The 20,577-nt window shown below is 44.7% G+C and overlaps 1 protein-coding gene across 8 annotated transcripts in view; it reads right to left on the bottom strand.

The window, feature by feature from the left end:
• SPIRE1 (spire type actin nucleation factor 1) overlaps positions 1-20,577 on the bottom strand; it is a 205,677-nt gene that overhangs the window by 24,270 nt on the left and 160,830 nt on the right. For 5 of the 8 annotated variants that reach the window (XM_038747212.1, XM_038747206.1, XM_038747211.1 and 2 more), the window contains 2 exons: positions 17,087-17,128; positions 9,134-9,303 (listed from right to left, as the gene is read on the bottom strand). In XM_038747212.1, coding sequence (XP_038603140.1) covers positions 9,134-9,303; positions 17,087-17,128 — 212 coding nt within the window. The remainder of the gene's footprint in view (positions 1-9,133; positions 9,304-17,086; positions 17,129-20,577) is intronic. The other 3 variants (XM_038747213.1, XM_038747208.1, XM_038747207.1) reach the window with 1 other exon arrangement.

Consider the following 20,577-nt stretch of genomic DNA (forward strand, 5'->3'; position numbering starts at 1 on the left):
AAGGCAAGACTGAGAGGAATTACAGGGTTCCTTCCCACCCCATTCATGTCCCAGGCTGCCCCCACAGGAAAGAACTCGGGGAGAAATTCCCAATTGATGAACTTGCTCCTCTCCCTGCAGATCCCCAGCCTGTGAGTCATTTCAGACAGTGTGGTTATTCCAGTGAGTCATAGGCCAGGCATCAGACACGGCAGTCAGATTAAAAACCTCTGAAAGTGTGGGCATTTTTTTCTTTTTAGCTCTTTAATAGGTTTCTACAAAGCAGTAACATTCCCCATTCTTCCGACTTCTTCTTCCCAAGGTTTTAACTTTTCACATGGCCTTGGTGGGTGCTCTTCTCAACTCTCCTCTGGGCCCTTTTCTCTTTTAAACTTAAAAATCAGTGCTCCCTCAGGAATAACAAACACGAAGGCACAATACCTGCCTAGTTTCGTTTGCCCATGCTGTGGAAGGCACATGCCTGATAGTAAGTGGGCGAGGGAGATGTAGAGATTAAGCCTTCTACCCCACTACCCGGCACGGCATCGTGATACATTTGCCAACATCGCAGTTAAAAATGTGGCTTGAGAGGGCAGACAACCCCCCACGGGCATCAAAGCTGGGTACATTGCAGTTCAGCTGAACTGGGCAGGTCAGTAGAATAGCTGGATTCCTATCAGGTGACTGGTAGCAGGGCGATCCCACAAAGTCGGTAAGACAAATTCTTCAAGGACACATCGAAGAGCTCTGAAGCAACGCAGCCAAGAAGATTTCAGGAGCTGGTGAATGGCAGCTCTCACCAGCCTGCAGGCAGGGAGTACCAAAAGCTAGGGAAAGAGGGCTAGCAGCACCGGATTGCCACTGTCCCCCGGCGGGCCTGGTCATGAGTGGGGAAGGAGCAACCAATCCTGCTTTTACTTCTCAGCCACCATTACAGGCAGGGATCATTCTTACTATGAGCAGCTTTCCAGATCAGAAAACTGTAACTGAGTGGAGGTGGTAGAGACCCTGACCCTTCAAGAGGGCGTAGGGAGGAAAATCATGGCTCCAGCTAGGATTCATTAAGGGGTTTAAAGGAAATTTGGAAAGGTGACAGAACTGCATTGAGCCCCAGGATGTTCCCTCTGGAACAGATACTGCCCAACTATGACCGAGTGAGGCAAAGGTCACTTCATGCCCTTGGCAAGAAGGGGTACTTAAGGACTTTGAACAAGAACCCTGGAAGGATCTAGGATACTTGAGGCCAAAGGCTCCTGAGTGTGTGTGCTTGTGTGCGTGTTTGATTTTTACACAGCCCCAGAGTCTCATCTGTTCATCCCCAGTAAGCCCAGGCCCTCTTATATGTAATACTGGCATGTTCTTTATTGCTGCTTGAACAGGAAGCTGATCTGTGTGGAAAAATAAATCAGAAGCAGCATTATGGGGCAGCTGGGCTCTGGCAAATTGAAGGCTCTTAAAGAACAAAGAGTGAAGGAAGGGTGCCTCTCCCTCTGATGGGAGATGGAGAGTAGGAAAACAGCTAGAGTGATTCACAAGGACCCAAGAGCCTGACCAACAGACCTAATTAAGAAATTAGTACCAAGGATGACAAAATTATAGACTCAGAGGCCAGAGAGATCTCAGGAGAACATTTGGTCCAGCCCGTGCTCCTAGGCAGGGGGATGACTACACGATCCAGTTTAAATGACCTCTAATCTTTTCTTTAAGAGCTCCTGGGATGGAGACTCCACAACCTCTCTTGGTAGGTCTTTCAGGTGTGTTATCACCCAGAGAATCTAGAAGTTCTTCCTTCTGTCCTGCTGAAATCTCTCCAGCTTCAACTGAATCCCCTTTCCTCTTGTTCGGAATTCTGTGGACATGAAGAATAACTGGTCAGCATCCTCAACAAAACCCTTCATGGGTTGACGATGGTAATTAGGTCATCTTCAAGAGAAGCAGCGTGGCCTAGTGGCAAGAGCACGGGCTTGGGAGTCAGAGGTCGTGGGTTCTGATCCCGGATCCGCCACTTACCAGCTGTGTGACTTCAGGTGAGTCACAACTTCTCTGTCACTTGACCTCATCTGTAAAATGGGGATTAAGACTGTGAGCCCCACATGGGACACCCTGATGACCTTTTATCTACCCTAGCGCTTAGAACAATGCTTGGCACATAGTAAGCGCTTAACAAATACCATCATTATTATTATTTATTATTATTCCTCTGCCCTAGACTCTAGGCTACACAACACCAATTCCTTTCATCTTTCCTCTCAGGACCTGTTCTCTCCTGCACTCTCCCTATCCTTTTCAGTTTCTCCACTTAGCTCTTAAAGCATGGTGAGCCAAATGTGGTACAGCACTCTAATAAGCCCCGAACTAATCAAGAACTTAGCATCCAAGCGCCGCCACTTGTCTGCTGTGTGGCCTTGGGAAAGCCCAACTAGATTTAAACACCAGCTAGATTTTCTTCCCCAGGGTCTTATTTTCACTCCAGGCTAACAAGGCTCAGTGCTAGAAAAGCTGCGTCTCCTCTCGTAGAGAAACCAGTTCATCAAAACGCACCGAGACGAACATGACCATGCCAAAGCAGAAGCAGGGCTGGAATGGTTCTTGGGGAGCCCAACTCCTCTTTGCCTCAGTTACCTCATCTGTAAAACGGGGATTAAGACTGTGAGCCCCACGTGGGACACCCTGATTACTTTGTATCTATCCTACGGCTTAGAACAGTGCTTGGCATATAGTAAGTGCTTCACAAATATCACTATTATTATTATTATTATTATAAAAATATCTTCCTAACTTGTACGTGGCTTTCCCTGGTGAACCATCCCTGGGCTCAGCTAGCTTTATTAAGACAACTCTACATTGCTGATTCACTCAGCTTGTGATTAGCTCCAGACTCCAGTTCTCCTGCTGCTGGATCTGGGCCTAGCCAGCGTTTCCTTTTCAGTATTTACAGTTTTCATCACCAAGACTATTACTTTGCATTTGTTCCGATCAAGTTTCATCCTGCTTTTTTTTCCAGTTTATCAAGGTTACTTTGCATTTCATTCCTGCATTTCAAGATCTGAGCACAATTCTGATTCCTTGATCTAGATCTTCCATGAACACATCCAGTGAAGATCAGATATTTTCAAAGCCAGCCCAGAGTTGGTCCTGAGAATCAGGATAACACATCCGTCTGACTGGCCATAAAAACCAAACGCTTGTGGTTTGGGGCCCAGCCTTCGGGACAGCAGCAGAACAAGGGCCCTGAGAAACAAGCTGGCTGAAGCCCCCCTTGTGGGGAACTCGCCCACACCCCCGACCATCACCCCAATTTATTGATTGCATTTACTGAGCACGTACTGTGTGCTGAGCACTGTACTAAGCGCTTGTGAGAATATACTACACAAGTTAGGAGACATATTCCCTGACCACAATGAGCTTACACCGTGAACTCATCCTGCTGCAGCTGATTTTGAGTTGCTACAATGGCGATAAAAATGGAAGAGCAGAGGTAATAGCAGCCACGCTGCTTGTCTCTTCCTTCAGTTTGCCTAAGGCACCCATGGAAACATTGTACCGGTTTGGATCCATGCCTGCCATCTGGTTAGGACCTTATTTTGCTGGGATCATTTTGCGCCCTCCACTATCTGCAGCCTAGGAAAATGGAAGGAAGTGGAGAGGGATCCAAATGGGGAGGATGGAACTAGTTTCACTCTATTTCCTGCCTATATGAAGGTACGTCTGGGACTCTTTTTCCACAGTACTAACTTTAGCGGAAGGGCAAAGAACTGAGAGGACGGAATTAACACACTTCTTGGCCTCGAGAAGGCCCTTAGTAGCTATTAATATTATTATTATTGTTATTTTTAGAAGGGGAAAGAGTATCTCTGGAGGATGAGCTCTAGACAAATCTGTTAATTCTCCAGCAGGAGCTGGCAGCTTCATCGTGGCCAGGACCCCAGAGGGAACTCGGGGTGTGGTGAAGTTTACTGTGGCTCCCGTCGACCTGGGGTGGGCTCTGTTCTTTTCACCATCAGGTGGACCTGCGTGGAGTCTCTGCAGCATGGGGCCTACCTGGGAGTCAAGGGAGCCCACGCAAAGGGAGGGGAGTCCAAGAAAAGGACCAAACTGATATTGGGGAGGCCAGGGATGGGACAGAGCAGCAGGAGAATGGGCTGTCTGTGCTACAAAATAGATCTGGGGCCCCGCAGAATCTATGTGGCTGCCTGGTGGTTAGAATGCAGTAGGAAGAGAGACATTTCAACATTCTTGGGAACAGAGAGTGAGGATTGGCGGGGGGGTGGGAAGGAAATGAGAGGATGGCTGTTGGTGGTTCTGTAACCACCAGGTAGATAGTGTTTAGAACAGTGCTTTGCACATAGTAAACGCTTAACAAATGCCATTATTATTATTATTATTATTGAACCACTAGACACTCATGGGAGAGACACAGTCAATCAATCACTCACTCCTGTGAATCGCAAACTTTTCGTGTGATAGATGTAACTACCAGATAGATAGAATGACAAAGAGATCTGGAAATCTTAGCTGGGGTTTCCCTCATCTAAATCCAAATCTCAAATCCCAAATCTCTTAATTAATCCAAAAGGGAATTAGTAGATTATCTTCTCAGCTCCTGGAGCTGGAGTTCAAAGATGGTTGAAAGAGTATATTGACCAGTTGAAGTAGCTCAGCAGCGGAGGAGGAGGGCACCGCCAGCTAGATTTTCTTCCCCAGGTCCTATTTTCACTCCAGGCTAACAAGGCTCAGTGCTAGAAAAGCTGCGTCTCCTCTCGTAGAGAAAGCAGTTCATCAAAACACACTGAGACAAACATGACCACGCCAAAGCAGAAGCAGGGCTGGAATGGTCCTGGGGGAGTCCAAACCCGGTGAGCTCATAGGATTTCTAAAAGTGCAGTGCTTTCGGAGCCTGCTGAACCCAACAAGCTGTAAAGTGAGAAGCCAAAACCCCCTTTGTTTGCTCCACACTGGCCGGATGAATTCCAGGTGAAACTGATAGCGCCCAATACTGTTAAAAGCTGATGCAGAAGGCTTGCAGGCCAAGCAGCAGCTGAAATGGACAGAGTGAGTGAAACCCTTAGTTTGTGCTAGATATTGGAGGCTTCGCCCTGGACACACATTTGAACCTTCCAAGAGGAGCTGGCGATTGAATCCAGAAAAGGGACATACTATGGAGCCTCAGGAATCTGGGCAAAGAATTGGACTGAGGACTCCCATCAAATAGCCAGGGCACAGCCTCACTGTGACAGCCACAACTGAAGAAACCGTGGAAACCAAGCCTGGGAGAATGCTCCAGAGGGTTTGAAAAGTCCTTTAAATTCTGATTCTCCTGGGGCTGGGAAGCTCACCAGAAAAGACTCAAACTACAGAAATGGGGAGCAGGCTGGTTCCTTTCCTGAGCAGTTCATTCATTTATTCAATCGTATATATTGAGTGCTTACTGTGTGCAAAGCACTGTAATAAGCATAGTGTCCTAGGGACAATCTCCCATAACAAGAGGGGTGGGAGGTTGGGGACAAAAGGGTCAGGATGATCTCCCACTCAGTGAGAGACCTGAGACAAAGAAGCCCAGAGAGCAGCCCTGGAAGGCTTGGGCAGCAAAGGTCTAAAGAGGAAGGTAAACAAAAGGAAGTCTGGAGGAGCAAAGTTCCAGGAGAAGATCTGTCAGGAACAGCTCATTTAGGGAGCTTATCATCAACTACAGGGCAACATTCAGGAAGCTCATCAAGGGCAAAGATCCCCAGGAATCAATTTTAAACCCTGAGCTGTCAGATGGAAAACAATAATAACAACTGTGGGATTCGTTACACGCTTAGGAGGTGCCAAGCATTGGGGTTGATACGATATAAGAAGCATGAGAAGCAGCGTGGCTTAATGGAAAGAGCCCGGGCCTTGGAGTCAGAGGTCATGGGTTCGAATCCCGGCTCCGCCACGTCTGCTGTGTGACTTTGGGCAAGTCACTTAACTTCTCTGAGCCTCAGTTCCCTCATCTGTAAAATGAGGATTAAGACTGCGAGCCCTACGTGGGACAACCTGATCACCTTGTATCCCCCCAGCGCTTAGAACAGTGCTTTGCACATAGTAAGCGCTTAACAAATGCCATTATTATTATTATTATTATTATATAAGCTGATCAGACATAGTCTCTGTTCCAAATAGGGCTCACTGTCTAAGGGGGAAAGGGAACGGGTACTTCATACCCATTTTACAGATGAGGAAACAGAGGCACAGAGAAGTTAATTATTTTTCATGGTAGTGCTTCACACAAAGCGCTTAACAAATGCCATTATTATTATTATTATGGTATTTGTTAAACACTTACTATGCAGCAGGCATTGTACTAAAAGCTGGGGTAGATACAAGATAATCAGGTTGGACACAGACCGTGTCCCACATGGGGCTCACAGTCTTACTTCCCATTTTACAAATGAGGTAACTGAGGCCCAGGGATGTTTAGGGACTAGTCCAAGGTCACACAGCAGACCAGTGGTGGAGCAGGGATTAGAACCCAGGTCCTTTGACTCGCAGGCCCATGCTCTTTCCACTATGTCATGTGGCTTTTCATTAGGCCACAAAGGGACCATATCAGGCATTGAGCACTTGTCAAGGGAAGCTGATCCGGCTAGTTAACAGGGACCCTTGAATGTTGACAGTGGTTACTAAAGGAAAACCAATGGCCCACTAAAAATAACATCTAGTCATGGGGTCCCTGGAGCCTTCCCGGAGTTTTAAAGGTTAAAGGAAGTTTTCTTCTGAAGCTATTGGCATGTAGCAACAGAAGTACACAGGCAAAGATTTGCTAGTCTCTACACTGGCCCGATCCTTCTTAAAGTACTGAATGTGGTTTATCACCACATTTCCAAAGATGTGGAAAAATTGAAGAGGGTTCAGATAAAAGCAATAATTCTGATGACAGAAGAAAACAGGCCCTAAGGAGAAAAGTTGAAAGAAACTGGCATTGAGTAGTGTGGCGAAGGGAGGATTAAGAGGGTGACAACCTTTCATGTCCTTGAAAATAAGTATTTTCACATTTCAATAAGTGATTCGGCGGGACAGAGCGGCAACCCAAAAGTTTGAGCTGATGGTTTAGGAGTTCATGGTGGGAGGCATAACCAAGTGTATAGAGGCTGCCTACCTTGAGGAGAAGTGGGGAACTGGCCCAAACCTTTATAGTCTTCTTCATTCTTAGAGGGACAGCCCCTGCGGCAGAGTCCTTGTCCATAAACTGGGGAAGCTGCCTTCAGGGCAGCCAAGGATGAGTTCCTCTGGGACCCATGTTGATTGATTCATTCATTCCATCATATTTATTGAGTGCTTACTGTGTGCACAGCACTGTACTAAGTGCTTGGAAAGTACAATTTGGCCATAAATAAAGACAATCCCTGCCCAGCAACGGGCTCACAGTCTGTCAAGCCCATAGAGAGGAGACTTGAGTCCAGACCCCCTTGGGCTCCAATTCCCCTGGAAAGGCCCTGGAACTGACCTAACCACTCAGGGGGTCCTTACCAGAGCTGAAAGAAGGAACTGCCCAATAGCTCGCACTGGTAAAACAATGTGGCATTGAGGCCAATCCAGTAGGAGTTACTTCAGAGTGGAAGCTTTTTTCTTTTCTTCTCCCCCTTTCATCACTGAGCCTCTCTCTGCTGCAGCTCAGAAGGCTGGCATAAGGATAATAATAATAGTGGTATTTGTGAAGCACTTACTATGTAACAAACACCATTTTAAGGGCTGGGGAAGAGCCAAGATAATCAGGTGAGCCACAGTCCCTGTCCCACATAAGGTTCAGAATCTAAGAAGGAAGGGGAACAGGTATTGAATCTCCAATTTACAAATGAGGTAACCTAGGCACAACGAAGTGAAGTGACTTTCCCAAGGTCACGCAGGAGACACGTGGTGGAGCTAGGATTAGAGCCCAGGTCCTCTTACGCCCAGGCTTGTGCTTTTTCCACTTAGGCGATGCTGCTTCTCATCTGATTGGAGGCTTTGGAGTGGGGACTCCATAGCTACTGGTTTGGGGGCACTTGTCGGTGCGTGAGGGAGTGGACCCGACCCCATCTAGGGCAGTGACGTGGAGCCCAGGCTAAAGTTGCCAGTTGGCCACCAGCAGCCCGGCCTGCTCCTCCAGTGAATCAGACTTAGCTCCAGCCGGAGGGCAGGAACTGCTCTGGGACTGGGTCGGGGGGCAGGGGAAGCCCAGTGGGACGTGGGCCCGTGGCCTGGCGGATTCCCTCTGTCCTCCCTGGACCGTACCATGAGGTGGAACAAACTCTCCTTCCTCAACTTCCCTCCCCATCCCCAACGCATAAATGTCTGGCTGTTAGAGCAAGAGTGGGCATTCAAACCATGGTGGCAGCTAATTTAACCCCCACCCCCAAATGGGTGAGGAGCCGGCAGGTCCCCCGGCCCCACTGGAGGAGCTCAGGACCACCTGAAAGTTGCCCGGGTTTCAGGAATGTGGGATGGGGACATCTGGCACCCTTGCAAAAGTTTTTGTTGCCCTACTGACCTTGGAGTAAATCAAAAACGATCCCTGACCCCCAGGTTTAAGAAGCTGAGCTGTATGCCTGGAGCCAGATATCCTCTCCATTTTCCTCCAGCTCTCGGTAACAGCCGGAACTCTCACAGGCAGTGCAATTTCCCCTTCTGATGCCATGTGTATGAGCAGCAGGAATGCTAGGAGACTGGCCGGCTTAACTCTTCCCTCCCACAGCGCCTTTGCCCCGAGGCTCCCACAGCATTACCCACCCAGAAGTAAATCCAAAGTAACGCCATGGAAGCTCCAAGCACCCACTTTTCTCACCAACCATACCTGTGATCCCTCTTCCGGTGGGCTGTGTGGGAGGTAGTTCTGCACTGAGTGCCAGACTGACAAAATGAGGGTAGGAAGGGAGCCTGGTGACTTGCACTGTCAACCTAAATCCCCCTGCCTGGCCAGCACTCTCCACTCCAGGTCGCCATGTGGCCCAAGGAAAGGCAACCAGCTGAGAAGACTACTGAGGGTCCTTGGGGTAGAGGCATTGAGGAGGGGGAAAACCTGTCCTTCAAACCCCTCTTAAAACCAGTGTCGCCCACCCTTATCGCTGCTCTGTTCAGGCAGCCCCCTGCACAAGCTGTCTCCGGGGAGAAGATTCTGGAATCATGTTGGGAGAAAGCTGGGCTTCCTTACCTCTGATTCAGAACTATCCAATTCAGCCAGCGTTGGGGCTTTGAGGAGTTTCTTTCTCGGCACTGTCATCTGGCTGGCATTTCGACCACTGGCTTTTGACTGGGATGGTAAACCACCATTCACTACGGACGGTCCCGTTAATTTCTTTGAAGTCTCAGGTGTAGTCACCTCTGGGGAAGACACAGAGATGTTTTAAAATGAGCAGTTAAATGGGATGATCGCTTAACAGTGTCCCGACATCCACAAATGAAAATAGATGATGTACGAAGTGATTCCTCACATTTCAGATCTTAATCCTAAAGGAGGCACAGAGTCGATGCTTAATGTATTTACATAAAAGAGCATTATCACTGAACTTATAGACAACAACCATTGTAACAGTCACAAGGCATTAACTGGGACTCTCCACAGCCACATCTGGACTAATTTGACTTTTGTCATATGCTTCATGGTAAAACCATAGGCCATGGTAGAAGAGAGAATGAAATCAGAAGCGTGATGAGACAAACAGTCATCAATAAAAAAAATGAGGCAAAACGATTTGGTTTAAACACTTGAACTTCCTGGCCTGCCTTGTGTCAAAAAGGAAGGAGCTGGGATCCGTTCCCCACAGCAGGGCTTGTTTTAATTTTTTCACTGAATTTTAAATGAGGCATTGCAAGTTCAGAATATACATATTGTCTCACTAAGGAAGCAAATAGTAGAGAAATAAATCTGTAACTAATCTTTTTTGTCAGTGACATTTGCATTAATCTTTTGATAAATTCCATATTTAACTTGCACTAACAAGTTTAATTCACATGCAGAGCCGGGAAAGGTTAGAGAAGCAAGTCCACTGAGCCCATTTCCAGGCCATCTATCCCTCTGACCTTTTTGCCACACTAACACACTTCAGTTTAGCTTTGAAGGTTTAGAGACAAATCAAGTACCCTGACTTGTTTGGCAGCAATACTGGAATACTAAGTGGGATTTCAAGATGCCTTTTAAAAGAGGATTTTTATTTTAGGGCAGAAAAGGGAACAATTCATAGAAAAAACTTGCCATTCTGGAGTGCCCATCTGAGCTTCAATTCCTGACAAAGTTTACTTATGATTCTTATGAAATGGACTTATTAATAGATAGAAGGCAGCAGAAATCATCAAAAATATGCATGACTCTACCAATCTCAATTGTATCAATGCCAAGTTCTCCTCAAGACTTTAAGTGCACTGGGGACAGAGGAAAGTGTCTGTTATCTTGTTATACTGAGTGTACTCTCCCAAGCACTTAATACAGTGCTCTGTACTCAGTAAGCACTCAATAAATATGATTGATTGACTGGCTCCTTTGTTTCCAAAGCATCTCACAGTAACTTCTGAAGTGTACCAAAGGGAAAAAGGGCCTGTAATCTAGGCCAGCTGGGGGTTGTACTTAAACTGTATTACTTTGGTAGGAAAATTCAACCAATGCAAGTATTAGTAATACCTTGGAAAGAGTTACCAAAGTTAGTTTTCGGGTTAGACTCCAGCAGGCACTTTTTAGGAGGTGAAATATAAAAGTCTTTTCAACCTCTCACCCACCTGCACTGTGAATGGTAATATTGTCTTTTGTAGAAGGGGGCTCCTCAAGGGCTGGAGAGTGGCTAGCCTCGGGTTCCATGGCGGCACTCCCAGCTCTCTTGCTCCCCTATCCCTTCAGGGACAGCCACAGCTGGCCTCTGGTGCCCCTCACTCACGTCTAAGTCTGGGTGGGCTGGGCTATAAGAGAAATCTGCCCTCTATCCCTACCCTGAAACTCCATTAATTGCACACGCTCAGTCTCTACAAGCTTCCCTGCATTCCCTCCCCATCTGATAGTCCAAGGCACCAAAAATGCCCATGCTTCAAATCATCTTCTGCCTAGGACCAGTACTTAGCTGGAATGAAAGGAACTGTGTCAGAACTGGGTGAATGAGGGGGTCTTGTGCCAACTCTCTGGGTCCAGGATGTAGTCATTCACCCTGTTGGGGGGTGAATCTTTTTGACACTTTGCCTCAGGAATCAACCAAAAATGGTAGTTAGCATTTTCAGACAATTTCATACTCAGGGAGGCCTGAGTGAAAAATGGAACAGTCCATGAAACCATCTGCAGTTTGCCTTAAATGAGATTAATCACTGGTTGAGTCAATGAACACCAGATTATTTGGTTTAATATGAGGAAAAAAAATAGTGTGATTCCAAATACTTTTCTCTATAATCATCAAGTGAACATTACTGGAAACTTTACTAGTTTCTAACAATCTGGTTATGGTACCAAAAACTTTGGGTACTCAGTGAAAAATAGGATAATGTGGGTGCAGTGGTTCTGTGAGAAGCTGAGAAGCAACAGAAGGTAAAGTACAACTCAGCTCCGGGAATCTAGAATACTTGGGACCTGGGAAATATCTATTTATTGTTATATTGCACTGTCCCAAGCTCCTAGTACAATGCTCTGCACACAGTAGATGCTCAATAAATATATCAATGAATGAATGCTGGAATCTTTTTTTCCAGGATTTAAAAAATGATATTTGTTCACTGCTTACTATGCATCAAACACTGTTCTAACGTGCTGGGATAGATACAGTTAATTAGGTCTCTGTCCTGCATGTGGCTCACAGTTTAAATAAGAGGGAGAAGAGAAGAACTGAGAAGCATCATGGCTTAGTGGCTAGAGTACGAGCCTGGGAGTCAGAAGGGCCTGGGTTCTAATCCCAGATATGCCATATGTCTGCTGAGTGTCCTTGGGCAAGTCACTTAACTTCTCTGTGCCTGTTACCTCATCTGTAAAATGAGGATAAGAGTGTGAGCCCCATGTGGGACAGCGACTATGTCCAACCTGATTAGCTTGTATATACTCAGCACTTAGAACAGTACTTGGCATATCATAAGCACTCAACAAGTACCATAATTATTATTATTAACTGAGGCACAGAGAAGTTTAGTGATTTGCCCAGGGTCATACAGCAAACATTTGGCAGAGCCAGGATTAGGACTGAAGTCCTCTGACTCCAGGCCTGTACTCTTTCCACTAGAAGTTGCTTCTCATAGGATTGGATTAATGAAAACATAGGCCTCTAATCCCTCACCTCCAATAGTGGCAACAACAGTCCCCTTCCCCTCTGTTCACTCCCCAAACCCCTCCTCAGTTTGGCTCAGACCCTCTCTTGGCTTGGCTCTACTAGTTGGGGTGGAGAGAGCCGCTGCCAGAGACACTCCAGGGTCCCTCGGGGCTCTCATCGAACCAAGAAATGAGCACCTCAGCCGGCCCCTCGGCTAACAGTGGCCTCAGAATCTACTCTGCTATCCCCTTATTAGGAGATGAGAAACCAGGTTGAAGGGGCATTGCTTTTTGAAGCTAATCTAGAGGGCTGTCCTTGGAATAGTGATTCCATGAAGAAAAGCCCCCAGACAAACTAGAAATACCCAACAAAAGCCATGGTCATCATCCTCCTCCCCTTTTCCTTCCACTAAGTCTGCTGCCACCAGGAGATGTTGAGAGGCAGAGTTCCCTTCCCTCGGCTAATAGCTGTCACGGCCCCTTTCTTCATTGAGCTCTTCGGTCCCTTGAAGAGTCACAATGGGGGCTCTTAAAGCTCCAGCTCCAGTTGAGCTTCTCAGTGAAGGGTTTGGGGTAATTTTTACAAAAAAAGTGATAGGTTGCCACACAACAAATGCTTCTGCCTTCTTATAAGCATTTATTGAATGCCTACTTGATGCGGTGCATTGTACTGAGTGGTTGGAAAGTGTGGAATAAAGAAGTGAGCTAGTGTGCGTGAAATAACCCAGGTAGAAAACTGGTCAAACTTTCTGGGCTTCTGAAGGTACAGACTTTTATAGTTGCCGTGCTTGTGGTGGATTTGCTCACTTACCAATTTCTTTCCCTTGGATAGTATTTATTAAGCACTTACTATATGCTAAGCAGCAGGTTAGATGCAAGATAATCAGATTAACTACTGGTCCCACATAGAGCTTACAGTTTAAGAAAAAGGGAGAACAGGTGTTTTGTTTCCATTTTACAGATGAGGAAACAAGCACAGAGCTGTTAATGGACTTTCCCAAGGTCACTGATGCATCAGACGAGTGGCAGAGCTGGGATGAAAACTTGTGTTTCCTGGATACCACTCCAATGTTCCTTCCACTAGGCCATGCTGCCCCACCTGAAATGGTTGGTTAAACCTGCTAACTGATATGAGAGACTGAAAATGTTTAGGATTTTTAGAAATTCTCTCCAGGGTACAACATCCTGTGACAGTGGATTATTTGCAAAAGAAGTAGAGGCAGTGCAGTCTGAGGGAAAGGGCTAAGGAGTCAGGTGACCTTGCTTCTACTCCCATCTCTGCCATGGGCATGGGACAAGTCACTTAACCTCTTTGAGCCTCAGTTTCCCCAACTGCCAGATGTGAGGATGCCCGCTCTCCTTACCTCTTATGTTGTTAGCCCTGTGTGGAACTGGGCCTGTGTCTGATCTGATTATCTTGTGCCTATCCCAGCACTTAGCAAATACTATGCCCTTAGCAAATACCATAATCATGAAATAGTTCTCCTAACCATATTAGTTCTTTGCTAACGAGACTGCTAGCTGTTAAAATACAGGTTTGAATCTGCAATTAAATGTGTTTCTGGGTTAAAAATAGTTCACTTTTTTCATAAAAATTCTCATTTGCTAAGCCCTACTAGACACATACATAAGTAAACACTAGCAGGTGGTTTATTTGAAGGGACCTCCCTAAGGGGTGGTTTGATTTGCAGTAAGATAAGTCAGCTCTAGTCATTATAGCAGCTGTGGCTCTCCTGGAGAAATGTGAGTTACAAGTTGGGGCTGGAGAGAGGAGTGCTCTTGTGGGGGAAGATGCTCACTGTTCCTGCTATCATCACTTCTGAGGCTCCCAACTCTGTCACAATGAACACTGCCCTTATAAACTGCAGGAGATGAGCCAGGTCAGAAGGCTCACTTGTGCATTGGGCTGAAACTCTAAGCTCATTATGGGCAGGGAACGGGTTTGCTAATTCTGTTGTATTATGCTCTCCCAAGAGCCTAGAACAGTGCCCTGCACATAGTAAGCACTCAACAAATATCATTGATTGATTGATGCCACAAAATGGGTTTTTCTGGGAACTGCACTTAAAGGCCTCTATTACCGTTTCCATGTTTAATCTCCCCAAGGCAAATCAGTGCCTTTTTGTGCATCAAAATGATATAACCTCTAGTTTGCTAAAGGAGTTATTAACGTTTCATAGGTTGGCCTGGCTGATCCAATTGGGTTTGACGCCATGTTTGTGCTTAACTCTCAGTCTGCCTAGGAATGATTTAATGGATCATAGCCAATGCATAGGAATGCATTCCACCCTTAATACTGATGTTAGGAATTAAACTTTGTTTCAAAAATTATATTTTTAGGACATTCATTCTCCTAGGCAAATGAGGCTAAAGAAAGCAAGTATGATACAGATGACAGAAACAAACATAAAAGTCAAGCAAGGAGAACTAAAAATCAAAATGACCTTAGCCTTCTCTTCTCCTTGATTAGAAAAAGATCTAATTTAGCTAGAGCTAGTCATTGGCTGATTGCCCCTCACCCAACGTGTACATTTATACATCTATATATTCTAAGCATCGGGAGTTTGATTTGCAAAATATATTTTGCAGTCAGCCTGACAAGGATTTCATCAAAATTCTACACATCATGAGTCCTTTCAGATAAAAATTAGCCAATGGATAAAGAAGAGAAGGAGAGTTCTTCAACAGTCAGTCAAAACAGTTGAGATAAAAGCCAACTGTAAAAAGTTGAAATGAAAAATTGGGCAGACTTCTCTATCTTAAGATGTTCTGTAAAGTTCAGATTTAGCAAGCCATGACTAAGTGAGAATCGCAGACCTCCAGCTCCGTTCGGATATGAGAGGGAAAGGAGTATAGCATTTAGAAGTTACTGCTCTGTAAATCCCAGTGAGGGATAGGATGGCACAAACCTGGTTTCACTACAGCAGTCTCTCTTCTTCTGAAATAAAATTACAGAACCCTATCAAGTAAAGCCCAGATGGGATATTCAGCAGGCAAGCACCCTAAAAATAATAACTATGGTATTTGTTAAGCACTTACTATGTGCTAGGCCCTGTTCTAACCACTGGGGTAGATACAAGCATATTGGGCTGGACACAGTCCCTGTCTCATTTAGGGCTCATGGTCTTAACCCCCATTGTACAGATCATACAGCAGACAAGTAGCTGAGTCAGGATTAGAACTCAGGTCTTTCTGATTTCCAGGCCCACACTGTATCCACTAGGCCATGCTGCTAATGCAGGCCAAAGGGCAAAAAGAAACTACTGGGTGATAAATCTGGAACCAAGAGGTACCCTCACATCTCCTGGGTGTGGGGAGGAGAGGGCTCTCTGCTGTCCCCAGAACCCTCACGAGGAAAGGGAAAGTTAGAGGGCATTGCTGATGCAAGCAAAGCCAGGCTCACTCCTCCCTCAACCCCAAGTGGACACCCACCCAGCCAAGCTATGGCACTTGCTAAAAATAACCCAGGTATTTTCCTCCCCAAACTCTACATGGCATAGTGGATAGAGCTCGGGCCCAGGAGTTAGAAGGTCATGGGTTCTAACGCCAGCTCCACTACTCGTCTGATCTGTGACCTTAGGCAAGTCACTTCACTTCTCTGTGCTTCATTTACCTCATCTGTAAAATGGGGATTGAGACTGTGAGCCCCTCGTGGGACAAGAACTGGGTCCAACCGATTTGCCTGTATCCATCCCAGCGCTCAGTACAGTGCCTGGCACATAGTAAGGTTTAACAAAAACAATAATTATTTTTATAATAGCTGAGTTGGGGACAGGTTCACCAGTCCCACAGTCTGCCTCTCCCACAGAGCTCATGGTGGGGAACCTGACAGCTGGGCCTTAGTCAAGTCTCTGCTCTCCAGACCAAAATTCCTTTTTTTCTTATGGAAGCTTTTGAAATATACCTGAAAGTAATTTTTCTGAAATACTCTGGCTTTGAAAAGCAACTTTGCATAGTGGATAGAGCATGGGCTTGGGGGCCAGAAGGACCTGAGTTCTAATCCCAGCTCTGCCACATCTGCTGTGGGACATGGAAGTGTGTGAAGTCACTTCACTTCTCTGTGCTTCAGTTACCTTATCTGTAAAATGGGGAATAAGCTGGAGCCCCACATGGGACAGGGACTGCGTCTAACCTGATCACCTTGCATCTACCCCAGCCCTTAGAACAGTTCTTGGCACATAGTAAACACTTAACAAATACCATCATTATATTATTATTATTATTATTACCATTATTAAGCACTTTGAAGGAGATCAAGATTGGCTTTCATTAAAAAAGAGACTGTCAAGTTGACCAAGATTTTGCCTATCATGATGAAGCATCTAGTACCTGCTTTGCTTCCCTGGAAATCAGCATTTCTCACCATACGATTAACCCTTAGCTAGCTGGTTTCCATGTACCGGGACATCAGTCATCTTAGACCGTCTGCAAAGAGAGCAGTAGCCTCATTTATTGGATTTTGCCTTCTAAGGAACAAAATGTTCAGAAAAAGGGGAAGCTTCAAATGATTCAATCAATCAGGAAGTGGTACTTATTGAGCGCTTACTGCGTGCAAAGCACGGTACTGAGCGCCTGATTCCTTAGAGCTTCTGTTATTCATTTTGTTTATTGCTCCTTTAATGCAAATTCTCAAAGTGATGAAAAGTGTGGAATTTTATGGTAGAGTGGAGGTCTGATCAATGTCCACTTTATTCTCAAATAATAGTTTAACCACATACATCATCTACACAGTTAGGATTTTTTTTTCCAAATGAGAGGATTCTTTGTTTCAATGACCATGACTGAAAAGAAACCCTTCCATTTTCTTAGTATTGTGATGTTTAAACAGAGAATGGATGAAATGATTTTCACAGTGACCACAAAAACCACGTCAGGTGTTGAGCTTTCTTTTTTTACCTGACAAGTCAAAACTGTGAGACAAGCTAAGTGGCCGCACTGCTGGAAAAAGAAAACAACAAAAAGAAAACAATTCAACCATTAGGAAAACACGGGGAGGACAAAATATGGAAAATTAATGGTTAGCTAAATTGTCACATTTCAGATTAGAATGTAGAGATAAAATAGCATAAATCTGAAATTTGTATACAATACAAGATATTGCGAATAAAGTCACGATAGTATCACTACTGTGTCAACAGCTTTAGAGACGTAAAATATGACCACAGATACATCATGTTTTTCAAACACTTAAAAATGAAGGTACGACAAATATAAACATCTGGGGTAAAGGTCATCAATAACGAACTATCATTTTTTGGACCAATGAAAGATGAGAGACAAAAGTAAGTTTAGAGTCATACTGCACATACACTTCAGTGAACTAAAAGAAGAACTCCTTTGTGCAGCTTATTCCTTGATTATTTCCATAAATCTAAAAAATAAAAATTCGGTTCTTATTTGATGGGAAACTAAATTCAAAGTTGATAGGAATCTTTTAGAAGTTACATTGTGATATTTGCTCCAGTTTCTTACTAAAAAGTCTGAAGAAAACACATTTTATGTTTGTGAGTATGAGGGAGACTAAAGGCACATTCATGATTCTCTGTCATTTTCCCCAATATCTCCCTTTCGTGTCAAACTAAGTAGGGTGACAACAGAATAAGATTTTTCTCCTCAGCATTCCCATCCCTGTGTTTTATCCCCAAAGCACTTTGCACCCCATCCAAGAAGTGAAATTCATTTTAAATCCAAGGAAATGTATTTCATCTTAAAGTTTCTTTTTCATGCCAAACAACAAAGTACCACTTTCATGTAAGGTCAAATTTAAGCATTTTTAAACAGAAACACTGTGGGCCAAATGTGATCATGCATGTTCCTTGGACTTCCCAAACCAAGTACTTTGGCTACCAATTACAATCATCAGGGCCAGACAACAATGGCTTGGGTCCTCACTCTGCAGCTTGTTGTGGGCAGGGAATGTGTCTGCTGCTGTATTGTACGCTCCTAAGTGCTAGTACAGTGCTTTGCATACAGTAAGTGCTCAATAAATATGATTGAATGAATGAAAAGGGTCACATTGTCACTCCAGCGATTGTTTTGGAACAGGGGCAAAGCAAGTGGTAAACTGACTCTTCCCCTGACTGTTGTCACTGTCAGCCAGCCACCTGCTAGAAATTCTCCCTAACCGCCCGGGGCATTCTTTAACAAAGTTGGATGCATAAACTTTAAATGTTTATTTCAACGTGACACGCTGCCATATTCTCAGCCAAAATGGATAGGGGAATTAATTTTTTAAAGTCTGTTTGTACACTGCTCTGCCATCACTTTGGTCTACAGAAATAGAGCATACAAGAAATTTCCTAGATCACTGCATGTATAAAACAATTATTATTTTTAATGGTGTTTGTTAAGGGCTTGCTATGTGCCAAACATTTTTTTAAGTGTTGGGGTAGATATAAGTTTTTTTTTTTATGGCATTTGTTAAGCACTTACTATGTGCCAGATACCGTACTAAACACTGGGGTAGATACAAATTAATTAGGTCAGACACAGTCCCTTTCCCGCATGGGGCTCTCAGTCTAAGCAGGAGGGGAAACAGGCATTTAATTCCCATTTTACAGTTGAAGAAACTGAGGCACAGAGATATTAAGTGATTTGCCCAAGATGACACAACAAGCAATTGACAGGTCTGGGATTAGAATCCAGGTCCTCTGAGTTCCAGGCCTGTGCTCTTTCCTCTAGGCCATATTACTTCTCAAAAGTACTGCTGATATTTAGGAGGCATGCAAAGCCTTAAATCAGTTTTGCTGTAGCCCAGCGATTCGGATAAGAAAATTCTTACATGGTATGACGTTCGCTATGGCTTTTTCTAGCAATTGACGTTTGAAGGTACACATCAAAAGTAATATATGGAAGTCAACAGTCTAAACAAATTAATAATCAGTTGATGAGTCACTGAATGGAGTCAGTGGCTTCCTTAAATCCTGTCCATCAAGTGAAATAAACTGTGGAAACCAAATTAATGCAGGACTTAATAGTTCTACAAAATATTCTGAAGCTCATTAGATACCAGAGAAGTTTAAGCAAGAAATCAAAAGCATAGAATAAAGCACAAACCCCCAGAAAGACTGTTAAGCATTGAATGATAGGGCAGAGATGAAAAACTTCCATTCTAAAAGGAGCTGGTGTAAATCCATCTCTCTTCCCTTGACAAAAAATGTAACAGTGACTGAGTAGCATGCCCATAAATAGACCACTGTTCCTGAGATTCAGATCTAAACCAGGATTAGTGGCGATGGTGGCCGGAAGGGTGGAGGGACTAAACCTGCTCACTTAAAAGGCTGCCACTGCTCAATGGGGTGCTGGGTGGGAGGGAGGAAGGGAGGGGGGAGGAGGAAGATGAGCTGATAACTGGAGATGTGAGCTCCCACAACTCTCCCCCTCCGCTGAGCAAAGGCAGAGACGTTAAAGTCATTCATTCACTCATTCAATCGTATTTATTGAGCGCTTACTGTGAGCAGAGCACTGTACTAAGCGCTTGGGAAGTACAAGTTGGCAACATATAGAGATGGTCCCTACCCAACAGCGGGCTCACAGTCTAGAAGGGGGAGAAAGACAACAAAACTAAACATATTAACAAAATAAAATAAATAATATGTACAAGTAAAATATTGTAATAAATATGTACAAACATGTACACACACATATATATAAATATATGTATATAGGTATATATATATACAGGTGCTGTGGGGAGGGGAAGGAGGTAAGGTGGAGGGGATGGGGAGGGGGAGGAGGGGAAGAGGAAGGAGGGGGCTCAATCTTCGGTTAAATGTCTGCTGACATTGCTGAGGGGAAGCAGCGTTGGCCTAGTGAAGAGAGCATAGGCCTGGGAGTCAGAGGACCTGGGTTCTAATTCTGCCTCCACCACGTGTCTGCTGGGTGATGTTGGGCAAGTCACTTCTCTGGGCCTCAGTTACCTGACTGCTAAAATGACGATTCAACATCTGTTTTCCTTCCTTCTTCGATTGTTAGCTTTGGATGGGACAGGGACTGTCATCTGACTTGATTATCTTATATCTTCCCCAGTGCTTAGAACAGTGATTGACATGCCAACTTGTACTTCCCAAGCGCTTAGTACAGTGCTCTGCACACAGTAAGCGCTCAATAAATACGATTGAATGAATGAATGTAATAATAATTATGGTACTTGTTAAGCTCTTACTCTGTGCCAAGCACTGTTCTAAGCACTGACTTGCTTACATCCACCCCAGTGCTTAGTACAGTGTCTGGCACACAGTAAGTGCTGAACAAATACCACAATTATTATTATTATTGCTATTATTACAAGTTAACCAGGTGGGACATAGTCCCTGTCCCACACTGTGCTCACACTCTTAATCCCCACTTTTTACAGATGAGGTAACTGAGGCCCAGAGAAGTGAAGT

Source organism: Tachyglossus aculeatus, chromosome 5 (genome assembly GCF_015852505.1).
Source record: "Tachyglossus aculeatus isolate mTacAcu1 chromosome 5, mTacAcu1.pri, whole genome shotgun sequence".
Classification (NCBI taxonomy): Eukaryota; Metazoa; Chordata; class Mammalia; order Monotremata; family Tachyglossidae; genus Tachyglossus; species Tachyglossus aculeatus.